Genomic DNA, 18,591 nt, shown 5'->3' on the forward strand with positions numbered 1-18,591 from the left:
TGCCACTTAAAGTGTAACTGAATTGGGACAATTGACTTTTTTTGTGTGCAAAATTTATTTATAAACAACATTATGAAAAAAAATCAAGTGAAAAGGGTATATAAATTGGGTAAACAGTCAATGATATTCCGAAATCGCGCCACGCCCCCCTCTCCCATCACCTTCGAGTTTTTTCGGCATTACGAGTGTAACCGAAATGGCGCCACCAACGGGAGCATAAAGCATGAGCTAGCTAGCAGACAGGATTGTTTATCATTTTCCATACGCACGCGTTTCGTAAACATATACAACGAGTTACCAAGATCGAGAATTCTTACGAGTTACCATCATATACAACGAGTTACCACGATCGTTTTCATGGGGAAACGCTGTGTTGTTGGCGGGTGTAGTAACACACACGGCGATCGCGTAAGTCTTTATGGGTTCCCAAAAGACGCCCTAGTTAGCATTACTTCATCGACACTAGTTGGAAGCGCATGTACTAGATGGAACGTTTCGGACGAGCGCGCTTTACCATACAGAGCAGACGACGATTCCCTTACAAAATTGTCTGATTTCGATATTGAAATCCACTATTATTGGCAAAGAACCATTTTATTTGATGTTGATTTTAGTATTAAATACTTTATAACTAATAATTTCTCTTTTTTTAAATAGTTTCTCCTTTATTCATTTTCAAATACAACATTGTATTCATATCCATGGCACAGGGCCTGGCTGGTCAATAATGGAATACATTATTGCGAATAATCTGCTGCAATGACATCATAAAATCCACTGGTATTGATAATGCTATAATATAATGTAACATAATGTTTTTTATGAAATCTTCATGACATGAAAATGGCTGCCTGGTGGCCCTTTTTGGTGGAACACATTTTGGGAATGAGGCCTTATCAGTGGAAATTCTGTTCACTGCCAGATCTCAAGTATTGCACGAAAAGCGTAGCCCAAATGTCTGCTGCAAAAATTGATTTTGAATTTGAACTTCTTCTTTCTTTCTTTTTTTATGTAGTTCAAGGTTGAAATTGACCATCATCAAATGTGTAGAGCACATTATTATGTGTGGAAATATCACCAAAATACTTTTGTATTTGTTGAATCCAATATTTGGATTCATGTCATCAACTTTTGTTGTGTCTTACTCTATATAAAATATTTTTCTGAGAAACTTTCTGAAAAGTTGACACTTTGGTGACCTTTTCCCTATGTCAAAGCATTACTTCATAAAATAAATATTACCCGGTAACCATCAACATTTTCTAATACTCCATGACAACCAGGAGTATCCATCTTGTAACTACATATGACTAATTTTCACTGATGGTAACTGAACAATATTTTAGACCTCCCTTTGTACTAATGGTAACGCCATAAAAACACCACCCCATTTATTTTCATTTTTTTGTTTGTTTTTTTGAATTGTTAAAATTCAAGCAAATCTATTTAGTCGTAGCCAACAGCCTACGGAGTCATTAATCCTTTATTATTTTACTGTTAATGCAAGATAAAATAATCACATTTGTAAATTACTGGTATTAAAACGTTTTTTTTTTTTTAAATTCTTCAAATTTTACAATTACAACACTGAGGGCAGCATACATGATATGAATTCACCAACATGTCCAATTTGTACGTCGAGGACTAACGTAATCAATACCACGTTTTAATTTCTTGGATAAAATGCTCGGGGGGGGGGGTCACTCTATATGCTGTTACTACCCCATGTGCGTTCCAAATTTAGCGGGAAGGCGGGGTGTTTTTCACCTTCCAGAGCGGGCCCGCGCGGGAGGCAAATGGCCCCCTTTAAAATGCTAGTGTCTGCAATAGGGCCCCAGATATAAACTCGCAGGGTTGCTGTGCCCGCTGTAGGCCCGCTCTTGCAAACAACCACTCTCATACCCCGCCCTATAGGCCCCGACTAGGCCGCAAACGTCCGCCTGAACTTTCCCACTGGGACTTACCGGCCACTTCCAACACAAGCATGCGGAGAAGGCTTATTGTAATCGAAGAAACGAAACGAAACAGGACAACACACATAATAAAAATTGAACTGTATTCAGTGAATATGGGTTTTATATGCTCAATATTTACAAAATATTTGCCGAAAATAATATTTAATTCGTATATGGCTCAATATATGTATGAAATAGGGGGTGTTTTTTCTTCAATATGTCTGCTCTAGAGGGTACTAAGTTTACACTGCGTCCGCAATGGGGGTATGGTTTGCCAATATGCTGCCAGCCCTAGGGGCCTTTTTTTTTTTTTTAGCAAGAACGCACATGGTGTAAGGTTTTAATATAGAGTAACCCCCGGGATAAAATGTCTCTGAATTCTTCTCAAAAAATCAAATCAAAAGATGTCCCTATAAAAATACTTATTCTTGTAGGCGGTAAAAGGTGTTAATTTTTACCTCCAGATTGGACGCGAAAATGTGAATTAATTTATATTCCGTAGAACATGCTTTTAAGGATAAAATTGAAACCCCGTTTTCGAGGTTGTCACCCGAATATGACCACTTGGGGCAAACATTTTGATTTTCCGTCGTGCTAAATTCTGTCGATAGAGGGCGCTACTCGCTTGAGTATGTAAGGAATATCATTTGGTCAATAACCCGTTCAATATTTTACGAGATTCGTTTCAGTATTTTACTCCTGGGTGTTACCTACGTAACGTGAAATGTGGTCAATAAAAATATTGCTGATTTTTTATATTGTAACTTCTAAGTAGGCAATATTTTTATGAGCGTTTTGACGTTTCCGGCAGAGTGATATGATTTTAATGTTAAAACATCACACATCCGAATTTCGTATAAACAGTGTATTTTACTAGAGTTTTAACTGTCGAACACGACGTGACGTGGCAAATTTGGCATTATGGGTAAACCAATCAAATATTGACGGGAAATGTACATGTGATTACAAAAGCCGACAATGCCACTTCAATATTCGTCATGTGACCTTACGGGTAAACACATCACGTGACAAGCCATGCCAGTGTTCTGGAATGACTGCTTTTGTAAAGCTAACAATTTTTTAGAGCAGTACTAAACAATTATTAATATTTGTTTGTGACAAGTTTGCTCGTAATTGTATATATGTATAGACTGGGCTGTGGTTTTGCGCAAAATAGTATTCACTTCATAAAATAATGAAATACAGATGCACTTTCTTATTTTGGAATTAAAAGTACGTGCCAGTAATGACATCTTCATTTACTATTTTACCGATCGAATACAATGTTTGTGAGTGACGAAAATAACGTTTTATTATCAGATAATAATACGACACGAGAATATTCCATGTTATCAATAAACTATTCTCCCCATAAAATGCACTTTGTTCTAATCGGATTTTTTTTTCGAACAAATACTGATAGACGATGTTTTTCTAAATGTAATTTGATTTGTTGAAAATACAGGACGTTCTATGGGGAGTTACATACGCCACTGGATACACCAAACAAATCGAGTCATGCCATACTTCGATGGAAGGATTCATCATAGATAATTTTGTAGAAAGGGTTTATAATGCTCCTCAAGTGATCTTGACTGACTGCGTGAAACAGATGCACAAGATAATTCAAGTGAATTCATATCGAGGTTATCAGAATTATTTAGAAAGGAAAAAAGTACAAACTTACAGTCTTGATTTTCACAAAGACCAAAATAATGGTAAGCCTCAAAATAAAAGCTTGAACACGTGTTCCTTGACACGATGTGGTGAAATTTGTGACAGCCAATTAAACTAGACTACGCAGTGATAGATGCGATACCCGGATGAACCTACACGAAAAAGCAATCAACCTCGCCACCCAGGCGATCAAAACACCTTGCATCATAAGGTTGTTTTCGTCATTATCGCCGCCACTGACCTTATCCAATTAAGATGGAGTGTTCGTTAAGTGCTGCCGTGCAGGCAAATCAATGTTCCGTGACATTCACTTCATTATCGCTTACAGGCGTGCCAATCATTAATGTCATCAAGCACCGGTCGATTAACTTCGGCTTGTTGAATCCCTGAATTATTGAAATGCATTTCATTAATATTAATGTTGTATATCGATGTCAATGTTATGCCAACAAGCCCAGTGTTAAACATACGACTCATTCGCTCCCTTGTTGTATTGAGTATATCGTATATGTTGAACATATACATTATAATTTTGGAAAATTATGACAGTTATGTTTTTGTTCAACAAAATTGACTGACAGGTACGGAACTTGTCGGTACGTCGTATCCTATATACAGTTTTGGATGTCGTATAGTTCGTGAGAAATCGTATTCAACAGAATCCTGAAATCGAATTTAGAACATCCTCCTGCGATACTGATCGAATATTAACACGAAACATACATGATCGTATTCTGCTATATCTCAGCTTTCTGGAAACATATACATTGCCATAGCTGCATGCTGAGTAACTGGCGAGGAAAGTCCTAATCGCAATGAAACTATTACTTGTGTTTTCCCTCTCGCTGCCTTAAAGTAATTAAAATGATATGATGATAATTATACTTGATTTGGTGATTAGACACCATGATCTGCTGTGCAGACTAGATTAAAAGCTCCAGTTTTTCAGGATTTGTTACCAAATCAACAGATTTTATAATTATTAGTGGTGATAATACAAAGTTAACGTGACATCACTGAATAAAACTACATACTGGGGTCATTCAAGTCCAAATACGGCGGACACGTACGTCCTCATTTGCATATAGATTAGTTTGTATTAAAAGTATACAATAACTGTATTAATTTCGTGACATCTACAGTGCAGTAGTGATTACAACCATACAGTGGTTCTGTTGGGTGTATATTTGGATTGTACCAACTAATATTGAGTTCATAATACGGTATTCAACTTTATTTTATTGTCATCTTTTCATGCAATAAATTAGTTTCGTGATTCTTTACGCATTCCTCCTCATGGAAATGCAAACAAAGAGATCGTCAATTAACCTTAAATGTCTTCTTTTCGTGAAAAATATCAAAATTGGGTACGTTTCCCATTTTATTTTTAATGTTTTTTTTCATATTGGATAGTTTGAGCAACAAAAAACCTGAATGTTGATTATATTCTTGAAGGTCGCTCCGGGGATTCGACGTATTAAATATGAACAAAGAATTTATCACATTTTTGCTTCACATTGATTTGGACCATCCTTTTTTACCCACTATGAAATAATTAGAAGGGTTGCAAAAAAGAATCGTTTTAAAAAATATTTCCTTAAATCAGTATTTCATAAACAAATAGTATTATTATTGATTTATGACAACCACAAGTACTCTCCATATTCATTTTTGCGGACAGTATTTCGGTGATCATATTTTGCCAACTAGTAGGTTATATGTACAACAACATAAATGATGTTCTTTCTGGAAATTTTTATTGTGGCTTCCTATACTCTTCATATATTTAAGTTGCCTGCCGGGATGATGTTAACTTGCTCTTAATTATGCCATGTGTCGTACACAATGAAGCCCTGGCATCTTTATACGTCTCGCAAGCTGCCCTCAACGTTCACTTGAAGTTGTTTCGTACTCCACTACTTGGCTGGCCGAAAATTGAGACTTATTCAGAGTTTTAATATTTATCGTTGATTTTCTAATCAATTATAATTAACACCAAAATCATTTTGTTCAACTCAGAAAAAAACAGAAATATATAATATGTTTTTTGCTCAACTTGAAAGCCGTCGTGTGCAGAGAAATCTGTGATTGGCAGACGACAACGCAACACCAAATAAGTCGTGTACTTTATATTAGTGAGAGCAATGAAAGCAAGGAGAAAGAGGTGAGATAATATACCAAAAGTGAAAGTCCATAATTAAGGTGTCCCCAGGCTGCTTGATTGCATTGATAATAAAGTTTATTGAAGGCGTCCGTCACGTTCCAATTCCACGCTCGATTAACGGTCTTCCTACCCGGTCATTGTCCACTAGATTGGCAAATATTCGTGAATGGCCTTGCAGTTGAATAAAAAACGCACAATTCATGAATATATCGACCACAATCACGTTCATCTTCGGTCGATATGCCGGTAAATGCAATTAGACGCAAAATACGTGAATGTTTGTTTACTCTGGAGTTCCATACAACGCAGTCAACGTACCTCAATTAAAAAACGTACCTCGCCATTCACTTCGCAACAACATGTATCACATGACGATGTCAGGTGACTGATAGAGGTTATTTTGATTACAACTTGCATTGAATACGGGACAATCGATATAGCTGTATAGTATTATGTAGCTAAACCACATACTATGTGGGTCGGAGTTTTACGTCAATATATAACGATTACCGATTCTATTGGTGCAAGTGTGTTTCGTGGTCGTCACAGTGTGTTATGAAAAATGGATTCGAGTTGTTATTACCAGCTGTTATTTTGTTGACATATTGTAAAAGTAAAAATGCCTATTCACTATTAACTAACGCACCACAGTCGCATACAACTCATACGTACATGCAATACACTATTTTGGTAAATCGACCCATCTAGTGACGAAGAGTTTCTGTGATATTAAAGGGCGGTGGTCGTAGCGCCACGCATGCGCGAGATATGGGTCTCGCATGAACAAAGATGGCTTTTATTATGTTTTTTTTTTTTTGTGATTGGAGAGTATCGAACAAGTCGCCGGCGGCAATTAGTGCACGTCGTGCCCAAGTCAAAAACTCGTACTCGTGATTTTATTAAAAGAGCGCACTTGATTGTGGGGAAATCGACGATTACTACAGATCTAAACGAGACGACTTTTCTGGAAGTAGAAGATACGGCGTTTCGCATGCGCGCGCATGTCGTTTTGGGGTGTAACGTAAAATTGCATGCGTGAAATTGTGCTTCAGGGTATACCAATCGACGTCACAAAAATAAAATTCCTCTTTGTCGGCTATCAGCAAACTGACATGTTCTTTTTTGCAGCCATGACAAAGCAGGAGTATTTTTGCACCCCAGTCTCGCTACTTCCGGGAAAGTCGTCCATCGACGATTAGAACGGCCTTTGCGTCACCCATTTGTGTCATAGAGCGCTTCGTCACTTGAGGGCGCTATTTATAGGACAGGGGTATTCAAACGCACACTACATGACGACATTTAAATGACGGATAAAATGGTAATATTTGACAAGTTACGTATCTGTTCATATCAGATATATTTTGTTTGTTTACCGCTAAAACAGCAGTATTGACAATATGTCGCCCTGCTAGTAGCGTATTTGCTCGACCATTCTCGGAGCCTCAATGAAAGGTTGATCGTGACGGGAAAAAATGGGGCGTAATTTAATTATCGCAATGTATTCACAGAGTTGCGTTATTAGATTAAAATCAACTCGTGACATGCCAAGTCAATTAATTTTAAACTTGACAGTTTTTGTTTTTATATTATCTGCATCCCCGTGGGTGTAACTTCAATACACTAATATTTAAGTGGTTATTTCCGCCAAGTCGCTGCCCTGATTACGCGTTGAGGGATTCTACTTGACTCATAAACTCTAGGGGGTCTATGCTTGACTTCAGTATTTCAACGTTGGAGTTGGAGTATAAGATGAAAATATTGCGTAACATAATGAAAACACATAATTGGGTTAGACTCTTGTACCGGTTCATTTACCTGGTGTTCAATTTGTTTTGATCAGGTATTTTTCAGATCACGTGTCTCACTTCCGGTAGATTGTCTTTCCTTTTCATTTTGTTTGTTTTCGCCACACTTCTCCGGGACCCCCACAGTTCCACCCAAACAGGGTGACTGTAACACATCATACACGTAGACACTGTGTACGACGCGCTTTTAAATAATAACACAGTAAAGTTTACAATTTCCTACCAATGTGGTTCACATGAAAGCGAACCCGCCAACCAGTATGATTATAATTCATCCACTTAAAGGGTGGTGGTCGTCGCCCAGCGTGTGTTCGAATTTCATGAAAACAATGTATTTTACACGCGTTATGTACGTCACTATGAGTCCACATCGAACAGAACGCGGCGTGACGACCACCACCCTTTAAGTGGATGAATGAGCAAGTTCAGCTATATTGGAGAAACCGTTCAATTTTTAATGGTGATCGTGCCGTTGTTACGACATACTAAATAACTGGCTGCCAATCGGCCATTTTATCTTGCATATCAAGCAGATATTACTGGTTTACTGTAATACAATTTATATACTAGTATAACACATTGTTTGTAATTAAACAAAAAATGACCCTCACATGTTAACTTAATATATACACGAGTACCACGATCCAGAACCATGATTGAACATTCCCCCTCTCCCGAATTACGCCGTCATCGACCGTCACCCAGGAAACCGTTCACATTTTGCAAAACACCGAGTAGTCAATCAAAAACAGGTTCGATCGTGTTCGCAATATTTATCATGCAATTGGCATTTACAACATAAGGTCTTTCGATTTTTATTTAGAATTAATTACCAAGGAAACGGTTTATTGTCCTCAAATATCAATGAGAAACAAGGCATATTGTACGTACTTTGAACCAGGGTTACTGGAAAAATAACCGTGTTTGAACAGAGCAAAATAAGCTGTTCGTAAAGATATTCGCCGAAATAAAAATATACAAAAATTAGTTTTCTCGAACACAATGGTTTCACATACAAACAATAACACTGTTTCCAATAGAAACGGACAATGAACTTGACATTGACAACTCATGCCACTGATATGTTGACGCGTCCGTTCAGGGGGTCTATGGTCTTTAATGTCAAGCAAACAAAACCAAACGCAGTCAAACGAAGGGAGGACTCAAGGGTAATGTTGAAGAGACAGCGACGGGCTGAAAACGGTGATAACTCGTGGAATGCATATAACGACGATTGGGTGTTCGTGTTGGTTGCGTGGTACTTATCTAATGATATCTACGTAACCGAATTTAGTTGAAAGAGTTCGATATGGAAAAATAATTGCGAAAAAATAAATCGCCACATCATATAATGGTATTTTAACTTATGTCAGCTTCTTCGTAATTATTATTCAGTATTTAACCGAACCCGATCGTGATTACAGACGGGAGAGACTTCGCCTCGGTCAACAGTGCTCTCTTCTGGTCGACAAAACATGTATACCTTGGCCCGGGTCAATACTTCTATAATTATACCGAAAAAAAATTGTAAGACTGAATTGTAAGATCCCCACACTCTTGTGTTGATATCCCATAATATTTTCCAACATTTCTGTCACTTTTAAGATTTTTTGTAGATATTATCTTACTACGGGCGACTAAGTTGACACCAAATACGCATAGGATCTGATAGGGCTATGAGGTACTAGTATAATGATACTTAATATAGCCCGATCGTCGACGTCAGCACGCGGCTTAACTACACTACCCAACAGGTGGTTTCAGAGAAAAACTCGACGCTTTAAAACCGTCGAGTACAGAGGAAGCTGCGCGTTTACGTCCTTCCACATATCAATTTTAAGTGCACATTTCCTGAATAGTAGGCAATCAAGACATAATAAGGTCCGTCTACAGATTTCGCCGTCAAATGTCAAAAAATTAAAATTTGCGTAGATAATAACATCCACTTTCCAAAAACAAAAACAACAGTGGCGTTTTGTGTAATTATTGATTGGTAGGCGAGGTCATGTGACAACCACTACAGAAGGGTGGTTAGCTTGAATGCAATTATTTGCTGATAAACATCGGAATGCGCCGCTAAATCCACATCCAGCTTATATGGTCATACTTCGTAAGGTACTGTACTAGTATAAGCCACCGGTTCTGTTATAACCCCCCGCACCGATCTTGTATTTGCTAAGTAGCGTTGCGGTATACCCGTTAGTGGTAAATCTTTTCAGGTAACGGAATTAGCATAAATTACCGGTTAATTTAATTGTAAACTCGGGACGTGAACTTTGCTTAGCAAACATTATTACATTTTGCCTCGTCGGTGCATGTCGCCGTGTCAATACGCTCACAGTTCTATGTGTGCACTTCAACAATAGCCCATTTATATTAAACACTCGAAAACCACCACTTTCAACACGTCCGTGGGCTTTCTTTTAACAAAATAAAGTTGTTTACTTTCGCCCAGCGCTCCCGTACAACCAACGATGCACATCGCAGAGATGTTTGTTATCCCCGGACAAGCTGAACTAAACAACGTCGACGGTCGAACTCGGACGGGGGCTTCATGTTGTGCTAAAACTATTTAATTTATTTCAAATCTTTATTATTCATGACATTCAATGAAACAAAATGTCATTACATAAGCAAGAAACCCCCTCCCGTCTACCCTAATCCCGGAAAATAGCAGCATCCCCACTGAACTTTGTGTAATTGTCATTCAGGCCGGGGTGTTTTCACGTACATATGGTGGTAAACTGAAAATACCTTTACATGACAGTGTTCCTTAAAACTTAAAAAAAAATCTTCTCAATTTCTTTTAAACCAAAAAGAAGAAAAATAATTGCACACCTTATTATCTGTTTGTTGTGAACTATGTATCTATGGTAACCTGTTGACCTTACACAACCCACTTGATTACCCCCTCCGTAGGCACTTCGTGATAATTGTCCATTTACACTTTGATAAATAAAAAGAGGTTTTTAATGGAGAGAAAACCGATCACAGCTCATCAATCTATATCAACAAGTCACAATACTAGCAGTATTAATTTAAATAATGAATTTTGTAAGTTGCCGATTGTTGTCGACCTCGTGACATTACGCAAACACACAACGCCGATGTTACGCGCGAGGCATTGTAAGTTTCTTTTATTTTCACCGAAATGTAATAACAAGGAAAGCACAGTTGTTTTCCTCTCTACCGTTTTGAAGAATTCCCACAGCGGCTAGATCAGATGAAGTGATCTAAATATACTATTCTCGAATTATTCATATCTTTTCTTAGAAATATGTTGCTTAAATAAAATTGTGCTAATGATAGTCAAAAAACAAAATATGATCCACGGCTTAAAATTATAACATCGACCAAAACAATCTGGTTTTAATATGCTTTCCTTTGACGAGTACGGTTATGTTCAGCATAACAAAAACAAACAAAAAATATTGTTTTCAATGTGTTTTCTAGAATCTACGCGCGGACGGCTTTTTATTTCATTCTGAATTTTTCATTAAATTTGTAATTTGTCATATTTTTCTCAAATTCTGAAAAAAAATGAACAGACGAGCGTGGTGACCAACATAAAAAAAAATACCTGGGCCTAGCAGAGAATTTCGAGTTTTTACTCTAAAACAGCGTTTCCTGCATGTAAAACGCTTGAACACACTAATTGCTATTCCGTTACCTGAAGCAGTAATTATAACCCGTCGACACCATTAATCGCAAGATGGCTGACGAGCGTCGAAAAAAAAAGAGACTCGTTTAGAATGGTATTGGATATAATAAAGAATTGTTATTTTATTTTATCGTGGTAACATACGATAAGAATCGGTTTATCAGTTCACGAAACGTGTTATCCACACCTGAGCCAGTTACATGACAAATATAAACTAGGCTACGCTTACACGGAACGTTATTTGCTGCGCCATGGCAACCGTGACTGGCTTCACGCCGGGGACATTCCCCGCACTTGTACCAATAACAAGTTAAGTATGAACATTGAATTTGCCATGAATAAAATCGGCTATGTGCGAAAAAAATACATATATCATATTAAGTTTTTAAAAAAATCGATTTATCATGAGTTCGTATTTGTACGATTGATTGATCTGCGAAAATGCGCTGACTTATTCCGCGTAGACGCCGTAAACGGTTGCTACGCAAAACAGCGAAGGGTTACGATACTCGTAGGAAATGAAAGTATCAAACTGAGAGTCCCATACAGCTCGACTACTAATACTGACGTCTATCTTGTCTGTTTCACCAACATTCACCACAACAATAATCTTGTAACGTTCAATTCCAAGTTCTTTGATCCACTCTTTGATTTCGTCTGAGAGCAACCTGCTCTGCTCGGCGCATAGTCTGGAATCGTATTTGACTCCATCGAACCGGTTCGCGATTCTGCTCGACATCATGTGGTAGATCTGACCCTCGTGGGTGACGAATGGGTGATCGGGTTCCAATTTGTAAGTCGGTTGCAAGGTAATCCTGGGCGCTGAGATGGTGGATTTGGCTCGTGGCCGATCACTGAACGACATCCAACTGGAACCCTTAAGTTGCCTGGCTGTTGAACGTAACTTTAAATTTCTGGTCAATCGCTTCGCGGCAAGCAAACCCCGCAAATTGAGACCGGGCATGGAGATTCGACTCCCGTCCGTCGAACTTTTATCGCTGCTGTCTCTCTTCGTCGACCCCGTCATCGTCCCGTTACTCGCTACTGACATTTTCCGGTCGGATCCTTTCCGCAGTGCGCTCAACATTTTCGCTGATTAAGTTGACTTTGACAGTTGAGAATATGTTGTAATCGACGACCACACATCGGCTAATGCACGAACGCGCCTATCGGAATCCTGCTGCGGTTCTATCAATCTGTGTGCTGCTGTCTTCTGTTGTTATGGCGAGGCTCCTCGCGTACATAAGTCTCACCTGACCCACACACTCAGCGAGAAAAGCAAATATTGTCTCACACCACAGTATACCGTCGGCAATATTGTCACTTGTTATCGACAATCCTACCACGTTCAGATCAAAAGTTGTACTCTCAATACAGTCCCTGTAATAAATCAGAGCCGACGTTAACAGTTGAACTTAATTCGAACGTTCTTGATCAAAGACTGGAAAAACAGTTTTATCCAAATACACCTACTGTCACTAGCTAGCGGCTATTTATCCACGCTGTTTGTCTACCTTTTATTCGGATCTCTTCAAGTATATTCAGATATGAATAATCGGAGTCGTTCGTGATGCCAACCGTCTCACGGAGGTCACTGAATTAATGACACAATTAAAAATAAACGCCCCGATCACAAAGCATCTCTCGACGAGCGTGCTCCGTCTACATCGCTATAACTTTCACTCAAGCGTCGCCTCTTCTGTTCATTCTTCAGAAGATAAAGCACGAAATGCTAGTTAATGACAGAGGATTTTCGGTCATCCGCCCGACGCGTTCTTCAGTTGTAACCAATGGAGACGCGATAAGGAATCCCGTAAACTTTGTTTTACACAATATGTATACCGTCTGAATCTAATCGCGAAATGAGAACACGATGGCTTCATCATTATCGTCAATAATTGTTGGCGTGGCAACGAATAAACAAAATGCGTCCCCTACAGGAGTATCTACGCTATTAAGTGAGGTTATCCGTATGATTCACGTGGGAAGCGAAGTCACTTGTGTTTATTTTCTGGAACTGTAATTTGTTTAAATGTATGTTACAGTAGTATAATATTGTTATTAAGGCGAGTTAGCAGAAATAAAGCAAAAACAAACATAATTTTATACGTGTTCTACGTTATCATTCGACAAATGGCGCATTAATTTTCTAAATTATTGCCATGACACCCTCTGTGTGAGCGTAATAACATTGTATTCCCATATCCAAGGTACCGCAGCGAAATTGATTAGTGGCATAAGTATCAGCCCTATAGTGCATGTGACGTGACCTGAATGCAGATATTGAAAGTACTAATTTCGAAGTCATGTCATTACAATTGAGTTAATAAACTCACTATGTTATCACTGATGTCATTACGTAATCATAACACTACCTGACGAATATGCATCAGGACGACTATCAATAGTTTCACCCGCAGGACGTACATAAAGCGATTAGACGACCAATATTTATCATAATATTAAGTAGGCCAGTGTAGCATACGCTGTTATGGCATTGCCGCGATCTCTCTTTGGTGATTTACGCCCGTACGTATACGATTTCGTGCTAATGTCACGTGACTATAACTGAGACGTGTTCACTGATCAGCGTAATTTCAGACACCTATTTTCTATCCAAGTAATTGTACAATCATCCGACTAAAATAAATTGCATTATTTTGTGTTAGTCGGTAATACTAGATCGGTCCGACTGGAACCCGGGCAGTGCTGTTAAGATAAAACCATGCTCATAGTTTTTGAGAAAGTTGATCATGATGATGAATCGCACGACAATATTGATCATTGGTGCATTATGTACACTCGTGAAGACATAGTTCCATGGTAACATGAAACAGCATTTTTTTCTGTTAAAGTAAATTGACCAAATATTGTTTTTAAAACGTTACTTTCGGAACAATGTTAATGTATTTTTTCTAAATCCCCGATTTTTTTTTTTTTTACAAATCAGTCGTATTGTAAACATGGAAAATTTCCCAGGTTGTTTTATACAGCAGCAATGGACGACGATCTCCAGTTGATTGGTGGTTACACAGTGAGGTTTTAAATTCAATTCGCCACCGACAGAAAGGCAAAACCTTCTGATGGACTGAAATCGTGCACATTAACCATTACATCGCACGCACTTGTATTTTTAACGCGCGTACGCGAGTGATATCGATTCAGAATTACTTTTGATTGAAGAGCCCGTGAATGTCGTTCCGTTTCCCTTTCCTGTGAATTCGCTAAGTGGAATTCTTAATGAGAGTCCAATTTGTCTTCGTTAGAATATAGACTGAATATAATACAGTATATTAGCGTTGGAATCCATGTCAGTCTATCGGAGCCAGTCGCAGGAAATTGCCACACGGAGTCAGGCTCTCACGGCTCCTGGCCCATCTCGTTCCCGGCTCGAGTATGCAAGAACTACAGACCTCAGAATACAGATGCAATAGTTCAACAAAGCAAATAATATGTTGTTTATAACAAGTTGTGCTTGTCTTGGAAGAATATACCTTCTCCAAGTCGCGCCCTCTATAGACGAAGCGTTAATGTGACGTCCAAATGACGTAAAGGGTGTAAGCAATGTGTAGACATTCCGACTGGTTGCGTTGCCGCTCGTCATTTAGAATAGAGCTAATCTGTTATAAATATATTTTTATTGGCGTGAGACTGAAGATCGTAACAAAAACATCACCGAGAACGGCGAACCTTGCACCAAGTTTACGTCATAGAACCGCCTTGTCGATAGAGGGCGCGACTCACAGAATCGACATTCGGTCCATGAACCCAAGAAAAACCTAAACACATAATTCGAGATTTCTACCTTGAGAAGTCTCATCATTTTTTTTTATTTGATTTGGGAATATTATTGGGAAATATTTTGATAAAAGTTTATTTCAATAACTAATTATTATCTTTGTCTTCGAACGCGTGGCCATGACAACAGACATACAAAATATCAAAGCAACACTATGACAATATGACATGCCTGATATAAAATATAACCAGCGGGAGAAATTTAATCATATGACGCTAAAAATTATTTTATTTTTAGAATGGCGCATTTTACAGTGGCTGATAGCACAAAAAGCTTTTAGACGATGTACCATACGGAGTAATGACGAAGTGCGAACATTATTAATTCACATCATTATCGTCCATATATGCATAATTTAATGTAATTTAAAAATAAAGAATAGGACATGTTACAATATTCCCCAGCAAATCTTATACTGCTGGTAAGTTTATCAGCAACCTGGTATGTGCCTTTGCGTTTTTAGCGCGTGTTGTTATCGTCGCTTGGGACTCAATTCTCGCGCGTGCGCAGGTGACGACCCACCCGCTTTAAATAAATAACAAAATAAAAATAATAATCGGCGATAGAGTTTGGAACATTTTCACGCAGTGCCGATTTAATATTAATAAATTATATTATATTTTACGGAAAATTATAATTGTTGTATCATTGTTGTTCAACAATACGTCCACCTTCGAGGACTATCGCAGTTTCTACATCTTTTTATTTTAAACTCTACGAACGTGACAGGCAATGTCACCGTATGTACCTGTCGCTTCCAATTTGCCAGTCTATATACCTTGTCAACTGAGTTTGAATTGCCATGGCAACGGGTGCCGCATGCTAATTGTCCATGATTGTCTGCTGCTGCAGCGTGTAACACATTTTAATGATCTGTATTATAATTGTGAGAGATGTCAGACATGGCGACATGAAAAAATCGATTGTTTACATTTAATAAGGTTTTGTGTTGTTTGGATTAAAACGAAGGCAATACCCGGCTTTTTTGTATGAGATGTAAACAACGTCAAATATTTAACTTCAAACTCCAAACAGGGTGAATCATTCTCTGTTTACTGGTAGTTGCACGTAAACAAAAATAGTTCGCAGTATTTACAAAAGATCGTTTCCAACTGCCTTAGTATTCGCGATATTGATATCCCTGACACTCAAAGGGTACTCATGAATATTCGGGAGTTCATTTTGTGTGTGTGTCTCAAAACTGGGAACGGGGCGTCACGCGTCGGTAGTAATGCGGTCAAGTGCGGATGAATACGTTAGCCTTGGTGCTCGTCATTATTTTGAAATTGACTGGATTCAGTGCAGCAAAAAAAAATCTCCACCCTATTCGACCCTATCTAACTGAGATCCGAAAAGACTAAAATTACAACTGACTTGCACCAACATGTCTCGGTGAATGGCAGTGGAGCAGATCCAATAACCGAAGGCTAGTTACCGGTTGTGATTGCGTTTTTAACAACTGTGGTAGAGCTCGCTATGCAATCTTACATGGTTCATCAGGCAGCGAGACGATGGTAGATTTGGATGGGAGGGGGAGGGGCATGCCAGGCCACGAACTATTGTAACATGATCATCTGAGAAACATTTTAAAGTAGGCTGACACACCTTAGATGCAACGCATCTAAACAAACATCATGAAACAAGCATTGGACAAGTGCTTCTATTTTAGTCGCCCTTAGCCAGTATCCCAAGGGAACCTGACTTCAACCTAAACTTGTAGACACATTACCATAAATATATAATAAATGTCATTGAATTGAAATATAGAATTTTCTCTGCGCAACTAACTAACAATCAATCAAGCAAGCTTAACAACATAAAATTACACCGCATTTGGGGTTTGTAGAGGGCGGAAACCTTTATGTGGGTTCAAATTCATAAACTAAATATTCATGTTTAGCCCTTCGTTAGCAAGTAGTTCACATAAACCAAAACACGAACATGGCATGTTTTATCTGTAATGAATAACACAATTTCAGATACGGTCGATTTAACTAAATGAAGAAATGTTTCAACTGACTATCGCGACTGTCAGACGCGAACAACATAAATCTGAAGTGAAATCAAATGCGTGTCGCAAGCTAATAGACGTTTTCTATGGGACGATGTTTTTTTTTTTTTTTAAACACAGAACTGATTTATAGAAAAATACGATTTGGCGTCAAGAGGTTTAAAATATATTCTGAGTGTATAGAAACGTGTTAGCTTTGTGCATACGGTTTAAATTGTGTTATTCAGTGGCAGTGTGCTTGACACACCGATAATAACCGCCGTAAAAACAACAATACTGACTGACGGTGAAATGTACTTGCTGAATGAATGTAAATGAAGCGTGTCCACCAATCAAAACTGTGAATGTCAATAAACAATAAGAACTGTACCTGACTCGGCTTCACTTTAAACATACATTGATCTGCGAAATCAACTGAAATAATAAGTCTGAAATCGATGATTGTTTACGGGAAACCTGCTGTACTCGACAGATCCGTGTTACGCTGTACTGTGTAAATGACAATGTGACACCTGTTACATAGATGAGTGCGCCACCTACGGTATCCTGTGACCGCGAGAGGGCGTTATGGGTGCGAGGCAGAATAAAATTTCTTTGTTTTTATCTTGCGGGAGAGGAGTGGGGGTAACTCTGCGGTTAACTTGGCACATACTCGTCCTAGAGACCATGGTAGAACATGTATTCCTCTTTTTTAACCTTCGCCTCGAATTTAACACGCATTACGAACAAGCAAGTAAGACTAGCGGTACAATTGATACCCTGCCAGGAGCATCTGTGAGTCAGAGCTGTACGTGAATGTGAAGTGCCCCGGTCTAGGCATACGTCATTAGAATGACAATTTTGTTGAGAATTGAATATATCATTATGTACATATAAATGAATGCAAATATTGCGTGTAACTGCGTATAAGTGTGTAAAGAAATGAAATGATGGAGATATTAATGCAAATCATGATCGCAACGGCATGTGGCAATGACAATCTCCAGGTTCGTGATCGAAATTATTAATACAGTGTTAATACTTTGACGCGAATATCTTTTTTTTTCGTTGATTTTGTGATTCATCCAATTAACGCGTAGTGTAAAAAAGATTAATTATTCACTGGGATTCAATGTTGAAATTTTCACCAATTAGTAAAAATTAACAGATTATTTCATGGGAAAAGTGTTGAACTTTAAACTCAGTGAAGAAAATGCTGAAAATAGTGAAAATAAATGGTTTTACAGTATTTCAAGGTCGGTACATTAAAATGACACTATTTTTTTAAAACCCTTTTAGTAATTTCAGCATATCGAAACGTCGGCAGTACAATGCTTCATTCAATGAAATATAATTCTTGCATTATTTCGATAGGCACACAAGCAAAGCGAGACATGTTTTGACATGATATAGATATATTATAATTGTTTACACGTGTCAATTAGTTTGCGTGCGACCTTAAAAGGTACAACTGGTAGCAGTATATCATAAAAACACCTCTGTCTCACAGTCTGGTTTTACAACGAACGATATTCGAAGA

The 18,591-nt window shown here is 38.2% G+C and overlaps 1 protein-coding gene across 1 annotated transcript; it reads right to left on the reverse strand.

The window, feature by feature from the left end:
- Positions 1-10,158: 10,158 nt before the first annotated feature.
- Positions 10,159-17,591, reverse strand: LOC102806887 (dynein light chain Tctex-type 5-A-like). Its single transcript, XM_006824253.3, has 2 exons — positions 17,443-17,591; positions 10,159-12,642 (listed from the first exon to the last, which is right to left on the reverse strand). The coding sequence occupies exon 2, from the start codon at positions 12,347-12,349 to the stop codon at positions 11,714-11,716; it is 636 nt and encodes a 211-aa protein (XP_006824316.1). The 5' UTR covers positions 12,350-12,642; positions 17,443-17,591; the 3' UTR covers positions 10,159-11,713.
- Positions 17,592-18,591: the final 1,000 nt, after the last annotated feature.

The sequence above is a fragment of the Saccoglossus kowalevskii genome, chromosome 9 (assembly GCF_978046115.1).
Source record: "Saccoglossus kowalevskii chromosome 9, keSacKowa6.1, whole genome shotgun sequence".
In the NCBI taxonomy this organism is placed as follows: Eukaryota; Metazoa; Hemichordata; class Enteropneusta; family Harrimaniidae; genus Saccoglossus; species Saccoglossus kowalevskii.

Excerpts from the sequence above, each read along its gene's own strand:
- LOC102806887 (XM_006824253.3), bottom strand. The coding sequence starts at position 12,349 with ATGTTGAGCGCACTGCGGAAAGGATCCGACCGGAAAATGTCAGTAGCG.